The sequence below is a fragment of the Chrysemys picta genome, chromosome 11 (genome assembly GCF_011386835.1).
Source record: "Chrysemys picta bellii isolate R12L10 chromosome 11, ASM1138683v2, whole genome shotgun sequence".
NCBI lineage: Eukaryota > Metazoa > Chordata > Testudines > Emydidae > Chrysemys > Chrysemys picta.
The window spans coordinates 18,668,251-18,687,732 of record NC_088801.1 but is presented as its reverse complement, the minus strand read 5'-3'; the positions used below and the strand labels follow the sequence as shown (position 1 = coordinate 18,687,732).

The 19,482-nt window shown below is 41.5% G+C and overlaps 2 protein-coding genes and 1 long non-coding RNA gene across 21 annotated transcripts in view; 1 reads left to right on the top strand and 2 right to left on the bottom strand.

Annotated features, from left to right (window-relative positions):
• UBXN4 (UBX domain protein 4) overlaps positions 1-483 on the bottom strand; it is a 30,403-nt gene extending 29,920 nt beyond the window's left edge. Inside the window, exon 1 of one of the 2 annotated variants that reach the window (XM_005286766.5) lies at positions 252-483. In XM_005286766.5, the coding sequence (XP_005286823.1) occupies positions 252-333 (82 nt within the window). In that variant the 5' untranslated portion in view covers positions 334-483. The remainder of the gene's footprint in view (positions 1-251) is intronic. The other variant, XM_005286765.3, reaches the window with a different exon arrangement.
• LOC112058677 (uncharacterized) lies at positions 468-8,848 on the top strand. Of its 2 annotated transcripts, none has more exons than XR_010591276.1 (3): positions 468-596; positions 3,758-3,838; positions 5,552-8,848. It is a non-coding gene; the product is annotated as an uncharacterized LOC112058677 (long non-coding RNA). The 2 variants fall into 2 exon arrangements; XR_010591277.1 differs by lacking the exon at positions 468-596 and adding an exon at positions 938-1,071.
• R3HDM1 (R3H domain containing 1) overlaps positions 4,643-19,482 on the bottom strand; it is a 109,685-nt gene continuing 94,845 nt past the window's right edge. For 15 of the 17 annotated variants that reach the window (XM_065560505.1, XM_065560506.1, XM_065560511.1 and 12 more), the window contains 5 exons: positions 12,968-13,137; positions 12,587-12,737; positions 10,723-10,805; positions 9,740-9,824; positions 4,643-6,049 (listed from right to left, as the gene is read on the bottom strand). In XM_065560505.1, coding sequence (XP_065416577.1) covers positions 5,685-6,049; positions 9,740-9,824; positions 10,723-10,805; positions 12,587-12,737; positions 12,968-13,137 — 854 coding nt within the window. In that variant the 3' untranslated portion in view covers positions 4,643-5,684. The remainder of the gene's footprint in view (positions 6,050-9,739; positions 9,825-10,722; positions 10,806-12,586; positions 12,738-12,967; positions 13,138-19,482) is intronic. The other 2 variants (XM_065560518.1, XM_065560520.1) reach the window with 1 other exon arrangement.

Below are 19,482 nucleotides of genomic sequence, written 5' to 3'. Positions count from 1 at the left end.
GAGCACGATGGGGCCAGGCAATGGTATAGGGGGCGCGGGGCCTGTCTGGGCAGCGCGGAGAGTAGCACAGGGGACTACAGGGCCAGGAGACGGTATCGGGGGCGCGGGGCCTGCCTGGGGCTGCGCGGGCGGTTCCGGAGGGGCGGAATAGGGAGCTCTCAGGGGCCACAGGCGCTGTCAGCAAAGGGGCTGCCCCGGGGACTATGTCGGACGGCCGGGCCCCGCTCCCCCAGGCCCGCTGCCGGTTGTACCTGACACGAACACCACGAAGACCGAGCTCTGTTGCTTGGCGGCGGCGATGGCGGCCGGGATGGTGCCGCGGAACCACAGCATGGTGCCCCCCTAAGCCCCCGCTCCCTGGACCCGGACCCCCAGCCACCCACCCTCGCGATGCGCATGCGCCACAAAACCTGCAGCCTCGCTGTGAAACGGTGACTAACCGCCCCAATTCCCCCAGGGCGCATGCGCTCCCTGCTCAGTAGGGCGGTGGTAGGGTAAACCTGGCTGTGATTCCCTCCCTGCACATTCCTCTCGCCTCCCCCAGTTGCGAGTGACACATTACGCAGAGCGGGTGTGCGGGCGGCAGATTCACCACGGTAGGGAAGGAGGCGCCTGGGCGCTGGGTCTAAGCGACAACGGCGGGCGGGCCAGGCTTTGGGTGGGCGGGGGACGCCCCTGGGCAGCTCCGCCCTCATAGGGGGAGAACAGCCCTGTCCGGCCGCGCGGCGGATAGAGTGGTGCGGGCCTGGCCCTTCTCCACCGCCTGCGGGGACCGATCGTCCCTCTCTGGGCTCTCACTGCCCCGAGCGCCCCGTTCAGGGACGGGGATTCCTGGAGGCTGCCGGCCAGCTCGGGGCGGGGCCTGCTGCATGGCCCTGCCCCGCTCGCCGCCCTCCTCGGCCTGGGGGCAGCGACCCCGAGCGGACACGGAAGAAAACGGCAGGTGGCTTCGGCAAAATTCCCCAGGGGCCGGTGTTGGCTCCTGATGACATCGGCAGTCCCCCTCCCCCAGCAGTGGCTCCGGGTTCCGGCACTTGCTGGGCCGTGGCCAGCGGCACTGGGTGGGACACGGTTTGTACAGCACCGAGTAACAGGCGGAAAGTTTCACTTGTCCCTGGTGGGAATGTTTTCACTATGAACGGGGCTGTCAGCAGGGGGGTGTTGATACTATTCATTGGGTTCTAGGTAATTCAGATTCTAAACCCCCTGCAATAAGGGAACTTACCGTGGGTCTGTAATATTCTCTGTACGCCACTTGCACGATCTCAGGCGTTTTCAACCTTTATTCATGTGTAGACCTCTGAAAATTTCAAAGAGAGGTGCAGCCCCCTTTGGAAATCTTGACAGTCTGCAGAGCCCCAGGGGTAGGAGGCCACGGGTGGAAAACTGCTGCACCATACAATTAAAAATAAACGGACATGAAGCATTCATGCAGCCTTCTTTGACAGACTAATTTTAGACAACTTTAGATCAATTTTAGAGCCCATATTACTATCAACAACCTGAAGCTTTTCCTATATAACACTCAAGTTTGCAGCACTGGTCTCATTTGACATTCAAACTCTCTTCAGCACTACAGGAACAATTGCTACAGTTGCATATGATTCTGCTGGGCACAAGGCTCAAGTGAGGAGGACAGCATTAACAGTACTGCTTTTTTTTTTTTTTTTTTAAAGGAGAAATAAATCAAAACGAGTTTGTCTTCTGGGACCAAACTGCCCACTTCCATGCTTTTTGAGTATTTCTTGCAGCAAAGCAAGAACAGATCCCCAACCCAAAGAGCTTTAATAATAAACATGACCAGAAAAATCAAGGAGTTACAAGAAGGATCAAAATAAGCCTTTAATTAATGGGAGACTACCACCTCTCCATAATAAACCACAAATCTGCAGAGCCAAGACTAGAACTCAGCTCCTACAACTCTAAACACTCAGAGCTGTACTGGTTGAACTAAAAGAAGGTCCCTATTAATAGAAGGACCATTATAATCTTTCTAATTTTCACTCAGCCAGCAGAGGGTAAAATTCACACAAACATACAGATTAAAATTTTCAAAACTGACTAGCAATTTTGGGTGTCCAATATGAGACCTTAAAACAGCTTGATTTTCAGAAAGTGATGAAAATCTGACCCTTTAAAAAGGCTTCAGAAGCTGGGCAGTCAAAAATCAAGGCCATCAAAAAATCACTAGTCACTTTAAGATCAAGCATTATCACCAAGATTTTCACTCTACTGAAATCAATGGCAAAAACCTCCCCTTGATGTCAGAGGGATTGGGCCAATGTTGGAATTACGATTATTTATGCAAAGTATTACCACAACACTAACTTTACTTTTGTTCAATCCCTGTGCTGAATGGTATGGATACAATTGCTTGAAACATGTCTAAAAAAACCTAAATAATAAGCAATTTACTACACCCAAATAGTAACAAAACTTTTATAAGCATTTTATCAAGATGCTTACAAACTGGCTAAACCCAGGGGAGTTTAGACCCATAGTGTTTGGCTCCAACATGGTCAGGCAAGTATTAACAATGAATCCTTTAAGAGTTTATGTGGTTATACCTCTTAATAAACAAGTGGTATCATTGCTAATTATCAGACCTTCGATAAGGCCAGATGAATCAGTTCCTTATATTTACTATACCTCGTGCCCAATTAACCATGTTTTATTTCTATTACTTCAGCCCAAACTTTAAATAGGATAACACTGGTAATTTGAAGGGTCACTACAGTTTAATCAGTTCTCATTATATCATTTGTATTGGTCACATGCTTTGAGCTTATTGTGCATGCTAATACCCCAACACAATTTAAAATTACAGTTCATCCAAATCTAATGTGGGACTATAATCTACAGCCCATAACTGCACTGAAAGCAATGACAACTATCCAGAACAAAAACATTTAATTGTGAAGGATTTCCTTCAGCTATAACCAGAACATCAGCTTTCGGGGAGATTTAACTGGGGGAACGTTGACAAGGTTGGCACAAGAAATGATGAAGAGACTTAAGAAACAGACTAAAATAAAAATTTCTGATCAGGGTGATTTTTAATTACACGTAATGGAAAAGTGATTTGACCAATTTCCTTCAAACTTTACATAAACATCCTCCTTGGTTTTAGGACGAAATGCAACACTTTCCAGGCCAAACTGATTTTCTAAGCAAATATTATATTACAGCTAAAACTGGACTTCATAATTAAAACTGCAACTAATTTCCATTATAAAGAGACTATTTCCTGTGCATAAGTCCACAACACATATGGAGAACAAAACAAGCCTACAACCAAACAAGTTCCCACAAGATTAATTATAGCAAACAGCAGACTGCTCAAAACAATCTACATGGTCAATGTGACATTTTAAGGAATAATTGAGTACAGAAACATGAAAGCTAACACAATTCATTATTCCATCTTGGGTACAGATGTTTGGTTTCTAGGTTGGGTGAATAAGCATCCCATTTTATACCTCAAGCTCAATTAATTCTTCTCTCAGTTTGACAGAATTAAGTTCCCATGTGCACACCAATGCCTGATCCATGCCTTGAAACTTAATTTGCAGGCCTCTGTGTTGTAGAAACCCAGTGACCCTGCTGAATGTCCTAAAGACCTGCAGAATGCTACATCCTGCAGCATCTGGGACAGTAAGGTGTTGACCTTCCTCCTTTGCGGAGCCTAGCCACAGACCACTAAGCAGGTCAGCTGTTCTTCCTATGGCTTACTTCTCCTTTGAATCTCTCTTTACAGGGGAAGTAAATAGGGTTTGGACATCAAGACCGCTTGGGCGCTCTCAAGAAATGTCAAGAAAACACACTTTCAGGGAAACAGGTTAGATTCAAGTTAAATTTTATCTGATCCTATTCTAAGGGCCAATTTTTATTGCCATGTGGGAAAACTTGCCTATCCAGTTTGGCAGGTATTTGGAGACCATAAGCAGAATCTTCGAATATGCTGCCATGATCTTCCACCTAAATGAATCTGACCTCTTGTGGGTAGTCTCATTATTAACATGCAAGGGGTGGAATTTAAATTCTATTTGCTATTTTTTGGCATGTCTTGACACTGTCAGTTTATGTTTTAATTTGTGATTATAAAATCTATGTGGAAATACTGCGAGGCTTTGTCAGGCACATTTATTCATTAGAAAAATACTATGGAGAAGCGGTAGCCTCTTTTGTAGACAAGGCTGTAACCAGCTTTCTATTTACTCAGCCAACTGTGTCCCCGGCACCATTTCCCAAAGTCATAAAAAAAGTTCCTGTCTGCATCATATTCATAAACCCATCACCATATCCTCATTTAAATTCCCACTTAAAGCCTTCTATGATTTACTTGTGATAGCAGCACATACCTATATCCAAAAACTAAAAGAACAGTGATTATATATAAAGTATGTGCAATGCTGTAAGATTTGCTTTCTAAAGTATGCACCAAGTCTTAAAAATTAGCACATCATAGGAGAGTAGATTTGGGCAAAAGGTAATTTTTTTGGTCTGGCTCTCGTTAGGCAAGTTGTAAGCTAAGTTCTGTTAAACTGTTCCCTAAATATGAGGAAAACTTGCAAAATGGCATAATATGGATTCACTTAGGTTTCAAACAGTCCTATAGTTTAAACAAATGCACTGAAAAAAGTTTGTATTTGTAAACATTTATTTTCTTGAACTGAAAAAAGGCTTGCATCAGCACACATTGTACAGCCTTGCAAATTACATAGAAATTGAAAAAAGATTTTGTTTGTATGTGCAATGAAACTTCTGATGTCCAGTGATCCTCTGCAAATGATGAAAACATATTTAAATGACTTAAGAAGGGTCCAGCACTTATTTAAACACAATTATCCTAGAGTGCAAAGAAAGAAAAAGATTTATACCAGTGGAAACACAAAGTGCAAACATTTTGTCATTTGGGGAGATACATTTTAATGTCTTCACCCTTTTACTAAAACCAAATTGGCTTCAATGAACATTCTTTGTAGTTTAGACATATTCATATTTCACTTTAATACTTATGCTAATCTGTTTGATTAGAAAGGAGTTCAAGAATATAATTTGTAATTATCTTTCACACTGTCTGAGTGAATCTTGAAAGGACTGTGTACGGAGTTTAAAAGTTACTGAAACTGCTTTATTGGAAAAAGAAACAGGGGAAGAGAAATATGTTAACTGAAGACTTTTGCGTAGTTGGCTAAAAAACAGTGTAATTTCTTAATAGTTATTCTCCCTCCCCTCACCCCATTCCACCCCAAGCCTTCTGCCCTAAAATGGATAGTTGTGTGCTGGCTGTGAAAAGGGATTACAAAATACAGATCTGAATATGGGTATTCATTATGAACAGTGGTTTGCTGTACAATAGAGATTTGGATCTGATACAAGAATTCAGAAATATAAAACAAAACTACTATAAAAGTAAGGGGCATTTTAACAGCGTTCCTCATAGAAAGCTGCCTCTCTATCTTGTCAGAATGGATTCTTACAGTTGTCTGGGATTAACTTTATATCTATTCTTCTTCTTCTTGCTGGATCACTGGGTTATTCTTCCAAGGCTATAATGTCATATGAGAACACATCCCAGGAGTCTCTGTGAAGAGAACAGAAACCCCGTAACATCAAGCCAATCAAGTAGAGAAGAGAATGACATGGAACTAATAAAGGCTGAATGTCCAACAATGTAGCTGCTACTGAGAACTAGCCCTTTCCAGAATATGAAACTCATAGTGCTTCTTGCTTGTTCTCAGCCTAAACTTGTTAGCTGAGTTACTTTGTTTCTTCAGTGCATTTTGGGCTGCTGACATCGTAGGGAATGTAGCTAGAACTGTATATGTGGAGGCCAAGTCACTAGGTTTGGAGGGTTCAGTGTTCACATTACTATCTCCACTGCCACAGTAATGGCGTTGGTGTTGCTGTTGCGTCTGTAGACACTGGGGATTCCTTAGCCACCGAATCTTGGCACCAACTTTAAAAAGTTCTCCAAATAGTTTTTCAGCTTCCATACGAGTTATTCCTTCTGGCAGTTCAGTAATTTCTAAGACTTTTCCAACAACTGAAACAAGAAATATGTAGAATTAAAACTGGTCATTACATTTAACAAGGATTCAATCTTACATAAAATAGTGATCTTACATTAGATGTGAAATTAACTCTGTTCAAACAAACATACATTCTGCTTCTCCTATATTTAAAAAAAATCTCTGTGGCACTGAACATCAAAACTACTCAAGTTCCAAGTGTGTTCAACTGAAGTTAAGCACGCAGGCTAAAAGATAGTACAACGCGCTAAATAATTAATAAGGGTTTGTCTTACATGAACATTTAGTTTGCAGCAAGCTGGGGTGAGAGTCTGTTCCACCCTGCTGCCCATAAGGACCCTGCTGATGCATACCCTGCTGTTTCGAAGTACGATAGAACAAAACACAGTAACTGTTTGTGCGCGTCAGCAGGCTCCCTAAGGACAGTTAGTGCTGGGTAGATTCACACCTCAGCTTGCTGCTAACTAAATGTTCATGCAGACAAGACCTTACCCTAGTTCTGCAGCAGAACTGAGGACTTAAGACTAACACTTGGATGATCTATTAATGGGATAAAAAAATATGGTTGCAATAAAAATGTGGGACAGTGAGAACTGTGATTTGCTTCACTCACAGTAATGTAAAACTTACAGGAAAACACAGCTTTGGCTATCTGCTCTCATGGCGGAGACTTCCTAAGGAAAGCAACCCAGCTCCCTTCTGTATTCATTGATACGCAAAGACAGTTGGGGGTAATACACAAAACATATATCAGAGGGGTAGCCGTGTTAGTCTGAATCTGTAAAAAGCGACAGAGGGTCCTGTGGCACCTTTGAGACTAACAGAAGTATTGGGAGCATAAGCTTTCGTGGGTAAGAACCTCACTTCTTCAGATGCAAGTAATGGAAATCTCCAGAGGCAGGTATAAATCAGTATAGAGATAACAAGGTTAGTTCAATCAGGGAGGGTGAGGTGCTCTGCTAGCAGTTGAGGTGTGAACACCAAGGGAGGCGAAACTGCTTCTGTAGTTGGATAGCCATTCACAGTCTTTGTTTAATCCTGATCTGATGGTGTCAAATTTGCAAATGAACTGGAGCTCAGCAGTCTCTCTTTGGAGTCTGGTCCTGAAGTTTTTTTGCTGTAAGATGGCTACCTTTACATCTGCTATTGTGTGGCCAGGGAGGTTGAAGTGTTCTCCTACAGGTTTTTGTATCCTGATATCTGACTTGTGTCCATTTATCCTCTTGCGTAGTGACTGTCCAGTTTGGCCAATGTACATAGCAGAGGGGCATTGCTGGCATATGATGGCATATATAACATTGGTGGACGTGCAGGTGAATGAGCCTGTGATGTTGTAGCTGATCTGGTTAGGTCCTGTGATGGTGTTGCTGGTGTAGATATGTGGGCAGAGTTGGCATCGAGGTTTGTTGCATGGGTTGGTTCCTGAGTTAGAGTTGTTATGGTGCGGTGCGTGGTTGCTGGTGAGAATATGCTTAAGGTTGGCAGGTTGTCTGTGGGCGAGGACTGGCCTGCCTCCCAAGGTCTGTGAAAGTGAGGGATCATGTCCAGGATGGGTTGTAGATCACTGATGATGTGTTGGAGATGTTTAAGCTGAGGACTGTAGGTGATGGCCAGTGGAGTTCTGTTGGTTTCTCTTCTGGGCCTGTCTTGTAGCAGGAGGCTTCTGGGTACATGTCTGGCTCTGTTGATTAGTTTCTTTATTTCCTTGTGTGGGTATCGTAGTTTTGAGAATGCTTGGTGAAGATCTTGTAGGTGTTGGTCTCTGTCTGAGGGGTTGGAGCAGATGCGATTGTACCTCAGTGCTTGGCTGTAGACGATGGATCGTGTGGTGTGACCGGGGTGGAAGCTGGCCACACAACCTCCCTGATCACACAATAGCAGATGTAAAGGTAGCCATCTTACAGCAAAAAAACTTCAGGACCAGACTCCAAAGAGAAACTGCTGAGCTCCAGTTCATTTGCAAATTTGACACCATCAGATCAGGATTAAACAAAGACTGTGAATGGCTATCCAACTACAGAAGCAGTTTCTCCTCTCTTGGTGTTCACACCTCAACTGCTAGCAGAGCACCTCACCCTCCCTGATTGAACTAACCTCGTTATCTCCATACTGATTTATACCTGCCTCTGGAGATTTCCATTACTTGCATCTGAAGAAGTGAGGTTTTTACCCACGAAAGCTTATGCTCCCAATACTTCTGTTAGTCTCAAAGGTGACACAAAACGTAATTCTTTGCCATCACAATAATATCATTTATCTGAGGATTTCAAAATGATTTACAAAAATTAAACCTCACAGCACATTGTATTTGAATACAAAATGATTTGTTCAAGGTACAGCACTAGTTCTATACATGTTGTCAAAGAGCAAAAAATGCCAAGCGGGGGAAGAGGATGTTAGTTTCCCTCTTATGCCCCCTGATCTTGTCCAGTCAAAATGAACTCTCCTCCAAATCTCCTTTCAGGGTCTAGCTAGCAAGCCAACAAAGAAATAGATTTTGATCAGTCCACAGAACACAGTCTTAGCATTCTGGCCAGGCCCGTCCCCATTTATTGGGTAGCACTTCTTGCTTATGGTCTGCACAGTGGAGCGAGGTTGTACTTTTGTTCCACCCATCATATTTATTGGCAACAAATGCAGTGTTTTGATGTACGTCAGGAAAAAAAAAAAGTAAATCAGGAATGTATTTAGTTCATGTATTACATTCATAGTTCTGGTATGCTAAGGGCAGTTATGGAAGAATTGTGTATTATATTAAATATGTAATTTACAAATATTTTGATATTAACTGTTACATTAAATAATTTTACTTACTATGTCTCCTTTGGTTTTCTTTTCCCTTATCTTTTCTATGTTTTTCCTCTATCTACTGTTTACTCTGGTTCTCTCTTCCTCTCTATTTGCTTTTGATTAATAGTTTCTTCTTTCCCTCCATTCCCATCTTTTCCTGTGTTTGCTGTCTCCCTCTTTGCTCAGTTACTGTTCATTCTTACCTTCCTTCGATTCAGACTTCACCGTCCTTCCCTTTTATACTATTCATCCCTCCCTCTCCTACTTTATCTCACTCATTAATTGTACCAACTTTCATACCTGGGAGCTCAGTTTCCCTTTGGCACATCTGCAGCTGCCCCAGACACTCCCATTCTGCCGCAAGTCTCACATATAGACAATTCCATCACACAGACATCCATTTTTCTGCAAACCCTTCAGACAGCCCCCTATGCTTCCAAACAGATTCCATTGACATTGCTGTACCCCCTACAAGCACCTTCCATACTGCTACACCTTCATGAGATCCCATGTAACCAACTCCTACAGACACCCCCACAACATCCATGCACACTACTTTGCTGCACTCTACCTACAGATATTTTCCAGGCATTACTCCCTTATAGATAGGAATTTCAACAGTGACAAAGGCTATGACCCCAGACTATCTCCTCTCTGCTGAGACCCCTCTGACTTTCCTACACAGATACACAACACCAACATAGGCAACTCCTACTCTCCTGCATCCCATGTGTAGACACCCATTAATATCCAGTCCTCTGTCATGTATCCAATTCTGCATCAGATGTCACAGTCCCATTCCCCTACACAGGTCTGAATAATACAATAAATAAATTAGAATAATGCTCTCTCACTGCTTCTGTTTTTGATTCAGCAGTTCTCTCAGAGTGCAGCATCACCCAACAGTTACATACCTGGTTCCCCTGCACCAAGATCTGCTGAAGCGGCCTTCTTAGCTGGTTTCCTTCCTCTGTTTCCATGTCTGTGTCCAGGTTGACACTGAGCTCAGACAAACATCACATGGTTAGAATGATTACATTTGTAATATTAAAAGTTACAAACAAGAGTTACAAGTAACAAGAGTCACAAGTTATGAACCACTGTCCCTGAGCGCTGTAGTTAGTATGCTACACTATGATAGTATAGAAGAGGGACAGATTTCTGGGTCCACTGTCATTCCTGAGGCCTAGCATCATTGCATGTTCAGTCCCTGGTATGAGGGCAAATAGGAGGGAAAGGTGAAAGTAGCATGTTAGCCAATACATATATATTAGGTGTAATATACACCATGATAATAGGTATTATATGCATGGTTTTAATACAGTATAATGACAATGGCGGATTAGCCACTGGGCCAACGGGGCCCTGAAAAAATGGGCAGCCCCATGCCCCGACCTCCCTGGCTGGAGCAGGGGCAGGCAGAGCAAGCCCCTACATCCCCACCTTGCTCCCCGGCTGGAGCAAGCCCTCGCGCCCTGACCCATTTCCCCTGCAGACCACAGGTTAAAAACTACTATGGGAATTACAACCTTTTGCGGACCCCTTAGACCAGTGGTTCTCAAACTTTTGCACTGGCGACCCCTTTCACATACCAAGCATCTGAGTGTGACCTCCCCCTTATAAATGAAAAACACTTTTTTAATATATTTAACACAATTATAAATGCTGGAGGCAAAGCGGGGCTTGGGGTGGAGGCTGACAGCTCGCGACCCCTCATGTAATGACCTAGTCTCGACCCCCAGTTTGAGAACTCCTGCCTTAGACATAGTCTGCGTACCCCCGGGGTCCATGGACCACAGGTTGAAAATCACTACATTAGAATTTGTAGTGTAGAACCAGCCAAGTGGTACAGACTAACATGGTGTAGACATGCCCAGGAGTTGGCATTTGTTTATACCTGTTGGCCTGTTACATGTCCATGTAATAAGGGAGGAGGGTTATATTGCAGTGGCTGGCCAAGCAATGGGTATCTGGCATCTCCTGAAGATGAGAAAAATAGTCTTAATACTTTTTCTTGGTTTAATATAAAAACTCTAAATGCTCTTAACAGTCTACACCTCACAAATATGGTATACAACGTAGAATGAATGTATACACGGAAATAATTGTAATGTGGTTACCACCAGAAAAAATACAAGAGTTGACATCTTAAGAGAGCAAAAAAGCACTTAAAGAATTCACCAGACAATGGTAAACTTGTGGGGAAATAATCAACTGAGCACAAACTGTCAAGTTCAGAAGTCGCGGACTCAGGGCTCGTTAAATTTAAAAATACATTTTTTAAAAGTTATCGGAAGCACTTGTATCCCCTGGTTTCTCTGCCATAATCTCATCTAGATTCAAATCTCCCCAAAGAGTTTTAATAAGATTAAAACTTGTTGCAATGTTTCAAATAGCATGTGCACAGCTCCACCCTGGTCCAATTCCACCCACATCTTGAAATTCCCATCCACTTGAGGGGTCTGTAAGGTGATTGAATCGAAATCTTTAAAAATTATGAAAAGGGACTAAGGAAGCTGAGACATGATTGACAATAGGAAGTCTAACATTTATGCAAAAGTTAGTGAACACATGCAATTTATTAGGGAAAGAAGCCTATGTAGAGAATATGTTCAAAAATAAATAAAATTTATTTCTGAAAAGCAAGGCAATAAAGAATTTCTTTTTCTGCCTGCAAACTTTTTCCACATATCACACCCATTATTCTAGAATTCTAGAGCTGCATCTACCCTTCAGTTTCTGACAGGTAGCAGCAACTAATCAGATAATAAACTTTTTAGCTACCTAATCAATTGTTATGTGCTATACACTGGCTCACTAATCTGGACTTGGTTATTTGAACACTGTGAATCAACTGTCTTGTCATGACAGAAGAATAGTCATGTCTTTAATCAGTGAAAACTTCACACTCATTGCTCTTCCATTAAAATGCTGGCAGCAGGTTCTGCTCTTGGTCTTTTACAAGGAGTTTCTCTGAGAAAATACTAATTGTGAGAGCATGGCAGACCCAAAAGGATCGAGATGGCAGGACTCTCTACTTTCTGGCCCATTGATGATAATGATGGGAGGTCACTACCTACAGCTCTATATCAATTATTAGTAACATTACTGTGGTCGTGTCTAGAGGCTCCTGTCTCATTGTTCTGGGCAGTGTACAAACATAACGGTCTTTGATCCAAAGAGTTTACAGTGTAAGTAGTGGCTTGATCAGTGGATTAATCAATGGATTGAGGATGAAGAATGAAAAGTCTGGTGAAAAGGCAGTTTATCTTATCCTACATTTCTACTTCCCCTTCCCATGTACCATGTCATGCCCACCTAGTGCAATGGGTAGGCATATAGGACTGACCTAGCTTTTCTATCCATAAAAATAACATCCGTTGTGACAGCATATTTAAGGTTTGCGGTTTCAATATAAAACATTAAGCAAATATATCTAAAACTAATTTGTTTTGTTTTAATTAAAATATATCCCAAATTTACAATTCCTTAGTGCGAAAAGTTATTTATGAAGGAGCTGCATGGTTCTGAAAGCCCCCATTACGAGCACGAAGTTCATGGCTTTTTTTATTTTATTTGGGGCAAAGGAGGGTATAGAAGCATAAAGTTATTTTTTATATAATTCAAGGAACACATTTTTGAACACACTGGCAAAAACATTAAAAATCAAATCACAATTTGCCCTCAAAACTGATGACAATTGAAAAAAATGGAACATTCATGTATTTTTTATATATATTTCAGTTAGCTAAAAATCTTACCTTGTCCAGGGACAAAAGATCTAGAAAATTGGGACACAATAGAAAGAGGTGTTAACGTGGGACGGAGATTTTTCATGTTTGATAGTTGAACTGGTGCTGGTGACTGGGCTGGTGAGGTGGCAGGACTATTTAGTTGAGGACTATGCTGTAACTAGAGTAAACATGACACAAAGATATTGGTTCCTGAAAAGTCAGTGATTTTAAATTTATTTACTTGAACATATCACATATTTATAATATTCAAATCCTGGACACAACAACATTAATATTACTGTTTGACAAGCACTGGATTTATTTTGTTCCTCTCCAGAAATGAATTATCTCTTTTTAAATATGAGTCATAATACGAATGATCTCAGGGGGAAAAAAACAAAATCATACCTGCGTGGCACAGTCTAAAGTGCTAAACTCGGTGGATTTCTGTCCTCTTTGATGGTCACAATAATATTTATTTTGTTTCCATTGAGGAGGTGAATGGGTTCGAGGCTGAGGATTGTTGGGTATATTTAGCTGCATCATTACTACTCCTCCACCTGGTGGTGGAGCTACTGCTACAAAACAAAAAGTGGGAGGTTATTGTTAGAAATTAGTTCACTGTGCAACTCATGCTTTATTTACTGAAAATTAGGAAAGTGACAAAAACAGCTAGTGAGATAATAGGTTGCTGGTTTTTGAAAATACAGGGATTGGTCTTCTGTAGAATATTTTATTTCCACTACCAAATAAAATCATTATAGATCACTTAAAAGGAAGATTTGTAAAAATGAGTTGAGCTATTGAAACTTTTAATATCATTATCAAAACATGTTCTAAGCAAATTGTTCTATCAAGCAGTAATTAGAAAATGCTCTAAGTTTACCATAGTTTTATTTTCTGAACAATCATTAGAGCAATCATTACTTGAAGACAGGTGAATATTTAAGGCACAAAATCAAATAATTAAAAATTAAAGTCTAAGCCAGTGTCAAGGTATGCAGTACGTTAGGCAAAAGTAGCTGGATAAAAATAAAAACTGTCCATTATGCTTCATGGCAATTAGCAATGATATGCTCAGTGTTTTATTTTTAAGAAAAGACACAATAAAAAACAAGCATAATATTTAACTCTTATATAGTGCCTTGCATCAGAGGAAGCTGGATTAATCCCCAATACTCAAGTGAGGCGAACATCCTCATTTACAGATAGCCTGGTGAAAATGAGTGAGTGAGGGTGGGGGAGAGCAAGCGACAGAAAGAGGGGGGATGGAGTGAGTGAGGGGGAGCCTCAGGGATGGGGCAAGGGTGTTCGGTTTTGTGCGATTAGAAAGTTGGCAACCCTAGAATAAAGCAAATGGTTTCATGTAAGAATTTATTTTAATTGTCCATCTTTATAAAGATCCATAGAGACCACAATCCACACATTTTACCACGAACTGCTTTTACTTGACTGGTGTTACTGCATATTTTGGACACAGAAGACTTGTATTTTTAAATTTGGAAGCTACTGAAAAAAAGTTGCTTATAGTTTTCACTTCACTACGCAACGGATCAGTTAACTCACACAAAAAGCCCAGTGGTTTTGCTGCATTTCTAAACAAATAATTAATTGCAGGCGTTTATAGTGAGGTCTCATATTACTAAGACTACATTACTTTTGCAAAATATACTATGCTATGAAATGTTTACTAGTACTCTACATGAAGTTCTATAAATGATTAACACTAAACACATCAAAATAAATGAAGTAAAAATAATATTTTGCACATCTAAATTTTCTTCCAGCCTCAGATCAAAAAGCATTTTACAATGTTAGGGAAGTAGTATCCACATTTTAAAGATGAAGAAACTAAGGCACAGAGTGGTTTGTGACTTGACCAAGGCCACTAAGGGAGTCAAATGACAAAATAGGGAATAGAACTTCGAACTCTTGATTTAGTCTGTTGCTGTAATCTCCAGAAAATGCAGCAACAAATAAATATTCATATTATATATAGGGAGACTATATGATGGGACCATATAAAGATTTTATTGGGCATGGTTGTTATGGAAGCATAATTTTGAAGTGGCAAAGGCATAAATAAAGATTGCATTTCTTCCTGAAAGTTTGCCAATTAAACCGCCGAATTACAGATCATGACATATGCACTGTCTATATGTCACATATTTTACTGGAATTATTTTTGTAACTCTCCATCTGTTCAGACAGATTCCCTTAGCACTAGGAGTCCAACTGCCGAGACTCAGACCGAGAAAAAAAATACATTTTTCTAAAACCTCTAAAAGTTACCTAACAGCTTTTCTAAACAAACCTGAAAATGCTTCTCTAACACAAAAAATTGACTCTGCTCCCTGTAAGTAATCAGTCCCATTTTCTGACAAACAAAAATACAAAAGCATGTGTTTCTTTCTACTCCTGTCAATCCTGCAGAGCCTATACAGTCAAGAGAAGGAGAGCTGGTTTCTATTACACTTTGTGCAATTATTTAAAAAAAAAAAATTCCAATCCAATCGGGTTTGCATCCAAACCCAAAACAAGCTTACTGATGGTGATGGGGCTACACAGATGCCACTGTGGGCATAATCTGGCCTGCAGAACCTTTATTATTGGTTATGATGCATGAGGAGGAAAACCCAGATTGACTCTTAACACTGGACTGAATTCCCTTCAAGTGCTCCAAATAATCTGTTCCCAGAGACAGACTCAGTCACTTGCCTCCACACCTTTATAGACACCACTGTCTATCCTTTCCAAACTGGATTATTGTCCCTAAAGGGCACTGTTACCTGAATTACACCCTTTTCTTCTCTCTCAAAAAAAAAAAAAAAAAAAAAAAAATTTTTTTTACACACTCATGTCACTCAAGATTCCTCACACCATCTCTTTAATTCAAACTCTAGTAGATCTGATCCATGCCTCCCAATGGTGTTACACCAAAACTATCAAGATGGATTATTAACTAGCCAGAGTGGGAGAACACCTTAATGAATCGTTAGACCATCTGGTTTATTTTTAGGCATTCTGGAGTGACTCACTCTTCAAGAACCATAGATAAACAAGCTTCAAACAAAGAAAAAAATATATACTGCAGATGAACTGAAATAGTGTACTGCTAAAAGAAGTCTGCCATCTTGCCAATGTCCTGCAAGTTAATCCCTCAACAGTAAGCTAGGGTTACCATATTTAACAAATAAAAAAAGAGGACCCTCCACGGGGTCCTGGCCCCGCCCATTTACCACCCTCAGCCCCGCCCCAACTCCGCCCCTTCCCCGCCCTAACTCTGCCCCCTCCTCCCTCCCACTCCCAGCCATGCGAAAAGGGCTGCCCGAGCGCTACCGGCTTCACGGTTTGCCGGGCGGACCCCAGACCCTGCGCCCCCGGCCGGCGCTTCCCCAGCGCAGCTGGAGCCCGGGAGGGGAAGCGCCCAGCCGGGGGCGCAGGGTCTGGAGGCTGCCCGGCAAACCCGTGAAGCCGGTAGCGCTTGGGCTTCGGGCAGCCCTTATGCCTCCGGACCCTGCGCCCCCGGCCGGGCACTTCCCCTCCCAGGCTCTGGAGGCAAGGGGGCTGCCTGAAGCCCATAGCGCTCGGGCAGCTCGGCTCTTAAACAGAGCCGAAGAGTCAGGGGAGGAGCAGAGCAGCCGTGGGAGGGGAAGTGCCCGGCCAGCATTTTCCCGGACATGTTCGGCTTTTTGGCAATTCCCCCCCGGACGGGGGTTTGATTGCCGAAAAGCTGGACATGTCCAGGAAAAAACGGACGTATGGTAACCCTAAGTAAGCTTAATATTAGAAAGGTATACAAATTATCTACTAACACAGGGCTCTCAAAGAGAGGAGTGTGAGCAACTGGTCTGTTCATAGTACTGATATTTATATGAGATATTTATAATCTCAGTTCTAAACTTGCCGGCAATAGAACCTCAGAGTTATAAACACCAGAGTTCCTGACTGATCAACTACACACCTCATTTGGAACTGTAAGTGTCCAATTAGGCAGCAGCAGAACCAAAAAAAACCCACCCCAAACTACAATACAGTACTGTGTTAAACGTCAAGTACTAAAAAAATAAAGCGAAAGTTTAAAAAAGATTTGATGAGTTAAGGAAATTGTGTTGTTTCATTTAAATTAAGACTGTTTAAAGCAGCATTTTTCTTCTGCACAGTAAAGTTTCAAAGCTGTATTAAGTCAACGTTCAGTTGTAAACTTTAACCCAAAACAATTATCAAAAAACCCTATGACAGCTATCCAACACAAAAACAAGAAGTGAAAGCTTCTACAGCACTCCATAACCCACTGAACACCTTTGGGAAACACTGGGGTACCAGGACCCACCACATGGATACTATACAATACTCCATCATCATCAATTTATCAAGACTACCCCTGAATTATCTGTACTCTCCATGGGACTGAACTTCTGCACCCATCACAAAACCTGATATCATACTAACTTGTGAAGAACTAGAAAAGACTTCTTTCACTGTCTCTACGTCAAGTTATTTTTCAACAATCATGACACCACCCTCAACTCCAGCTCCTACCAAGTCACAGGAAAAATCAATCATCTGACTGGACACCTGAAAACTGATGAAACCACACACTTGATCATTACATCGACAGCTTCAGGAAAAAAATTGTCTGTGAAATCCTTAAACATATCACAATCTCTGCACTGCTAAGAGGACAGCTATACAGTCTTTGAAATCCAACCACCAGATAGTGATCAAACCAACAGAAAAGGTGGTGCCATCACAGCCCTCAACTGTGATGACTACGTTAACAAGACCAACCAAAAACTCTGACACCACTATAAAGAACTCAAAGCTGACTCCACAGCACAATTCACCCAAGAATATCACCTAATCCTTCCCCAAACACCTCAAAAAGAAGCTCTGTATCCTCATCCCCCATGAACCCACTCCAGGGATCATCTACATGCTTCCCAAGATACACAAACAAGGGAACCCAGGTAGACCCATCCCATCTGGCCATGGCACTCTTACTGAAAGAATATCAGGATTCATCACCACACAGAGGACCAGGTTCCTCCAAGACAAAACCTACTTCCTCCAGAAACACTGCTACATCAACAATCTTCCTCAGAACATCATCATGGATGTAATCCCCTCACCCCCATACACCAACATTACTCACAATGATAGCATCACTGCCTGCCTCAAATATCTACAAAACAACGGACACCACTCAGATATCTACCCCAAATACACTGCTTCAATAGAGGGAAAAAACACCTTTCTGACAGCACACCCTTAGTTGTCACACTGGACACCATATGGGGTATCATCAAACAATTACAACCCCATACTCGATGGTGACCACATCCTCAAAGAAATCTTTCCTGAACTCCATCTTCTGGTCTTTGTACCCACCAAGCTCATCAACAGAAGCAAACTCTTCACAGACTGAGAAACACCAATTCAAAGCTGCACCAGACACTGCCAGAAAGAGAGATGTAAAACCTGAAGGCATATCTCCACTGCTGTGATCATAAATACTCCCATAACACACCTTTCAAAACTCCTGGGTCCCACTATGCCTATCACAACATGTGATGTACCTCATCCACTGCATTATGTGCCCAAACAACTAAGTAGGTGAAACCAGACAATCACACAGAGAAATTATAAAAGACAAAAATGCCACCTCACCCATGAGTAAGGCCCTACTTGAATCGCAGGATGATTGTAAAAAAAAAATAAAAATAAAAAATAAAAAAATCGTGACTGAGTTGCAGACAAGCAATGGAAAATTGTGGAAAAGTAATAATGGACGTTATTATTTGCAGTAATAAGATCCATTATTACTTTTCTGCGATTTTCTGCTGTCGGATGCCCGGGGCTAAGAGCAGGGGCTCCTGCTGTCAAAATTGCAGTGGAAGCACAATATGGCGGGATCTGCAATTTCTGCAACATTGTAAATTAAGTAGGGCCTTACCCAGGAGTGAACATGTTTCACAAAACGATCACTCCCATATATGACCTCTCAGTCCTCATCTTCAAAGGAAATCTGCACAACACCTTCAAAAGATGAGCCAAGAACTTAAAATCATACCTCTAACTAGGAAATAAAAATCACGGACTTAATAAAGACACTGGATTTATGGCTTATTACAACAATCTGCAACCCAGTAGCCCCCATTTTTTGTCCTATGACTGGCCACTTAACCTTGAATGGCTTCTTACAACATGCGCTAACTACTTAAGCTAAATAATCTGTTCCAACTTGTATTCAGCTGTGACACCTTCCCAGACCTGAAAAAGTGCTCTGTATAAGATTAAAAGCTCATCTTTTTCACCAACAAAAGTTGATCTAATAAAAAATATTACCTCACCCACCTTGTCTCGCTAATATCCTGGGGACCAACATGGCTACAACAATGCAAACTAATGTTTGTAAAACACTTTGTATGTGAAAAGCTCCATATGCCTGCTACTACTACTATTATTATTATTTATCAGGTTTATTATTTATTTCAGTACATGCACAAACACACCATTTTATTCTGAAAGGTGGTTTAAGCTAGCCAGGTGATTCTGCCAAATCACATTCTCACCTGGAGAAACTTGCCCCAAATAAAGCCACTGAAATTAGCCATTATTTTGTCTGGAGTTTCATTTTTTTAAATTTTATAATTATATCAGTGGAGAGAAGGTCGGTGGGGGATAAAGGAAACAGTGAGTATACTTCATACAGACACAATTAAAGTGACAGCTGATAACTTGACTAACTATTACAAAAATCTGATAACTTACTATACTTCTTTGGACAGAATGGTTGTTATAAATTAGGAAAGTAAAAGCAGTGAATAAGCCTACCATATAAAAATCCTGGAGGAGTTAGTTTCCTGTGACCTCTAGCTGAACAAATTACTGTCCCCCTGCCCATAGCTTGAAGAATGCCT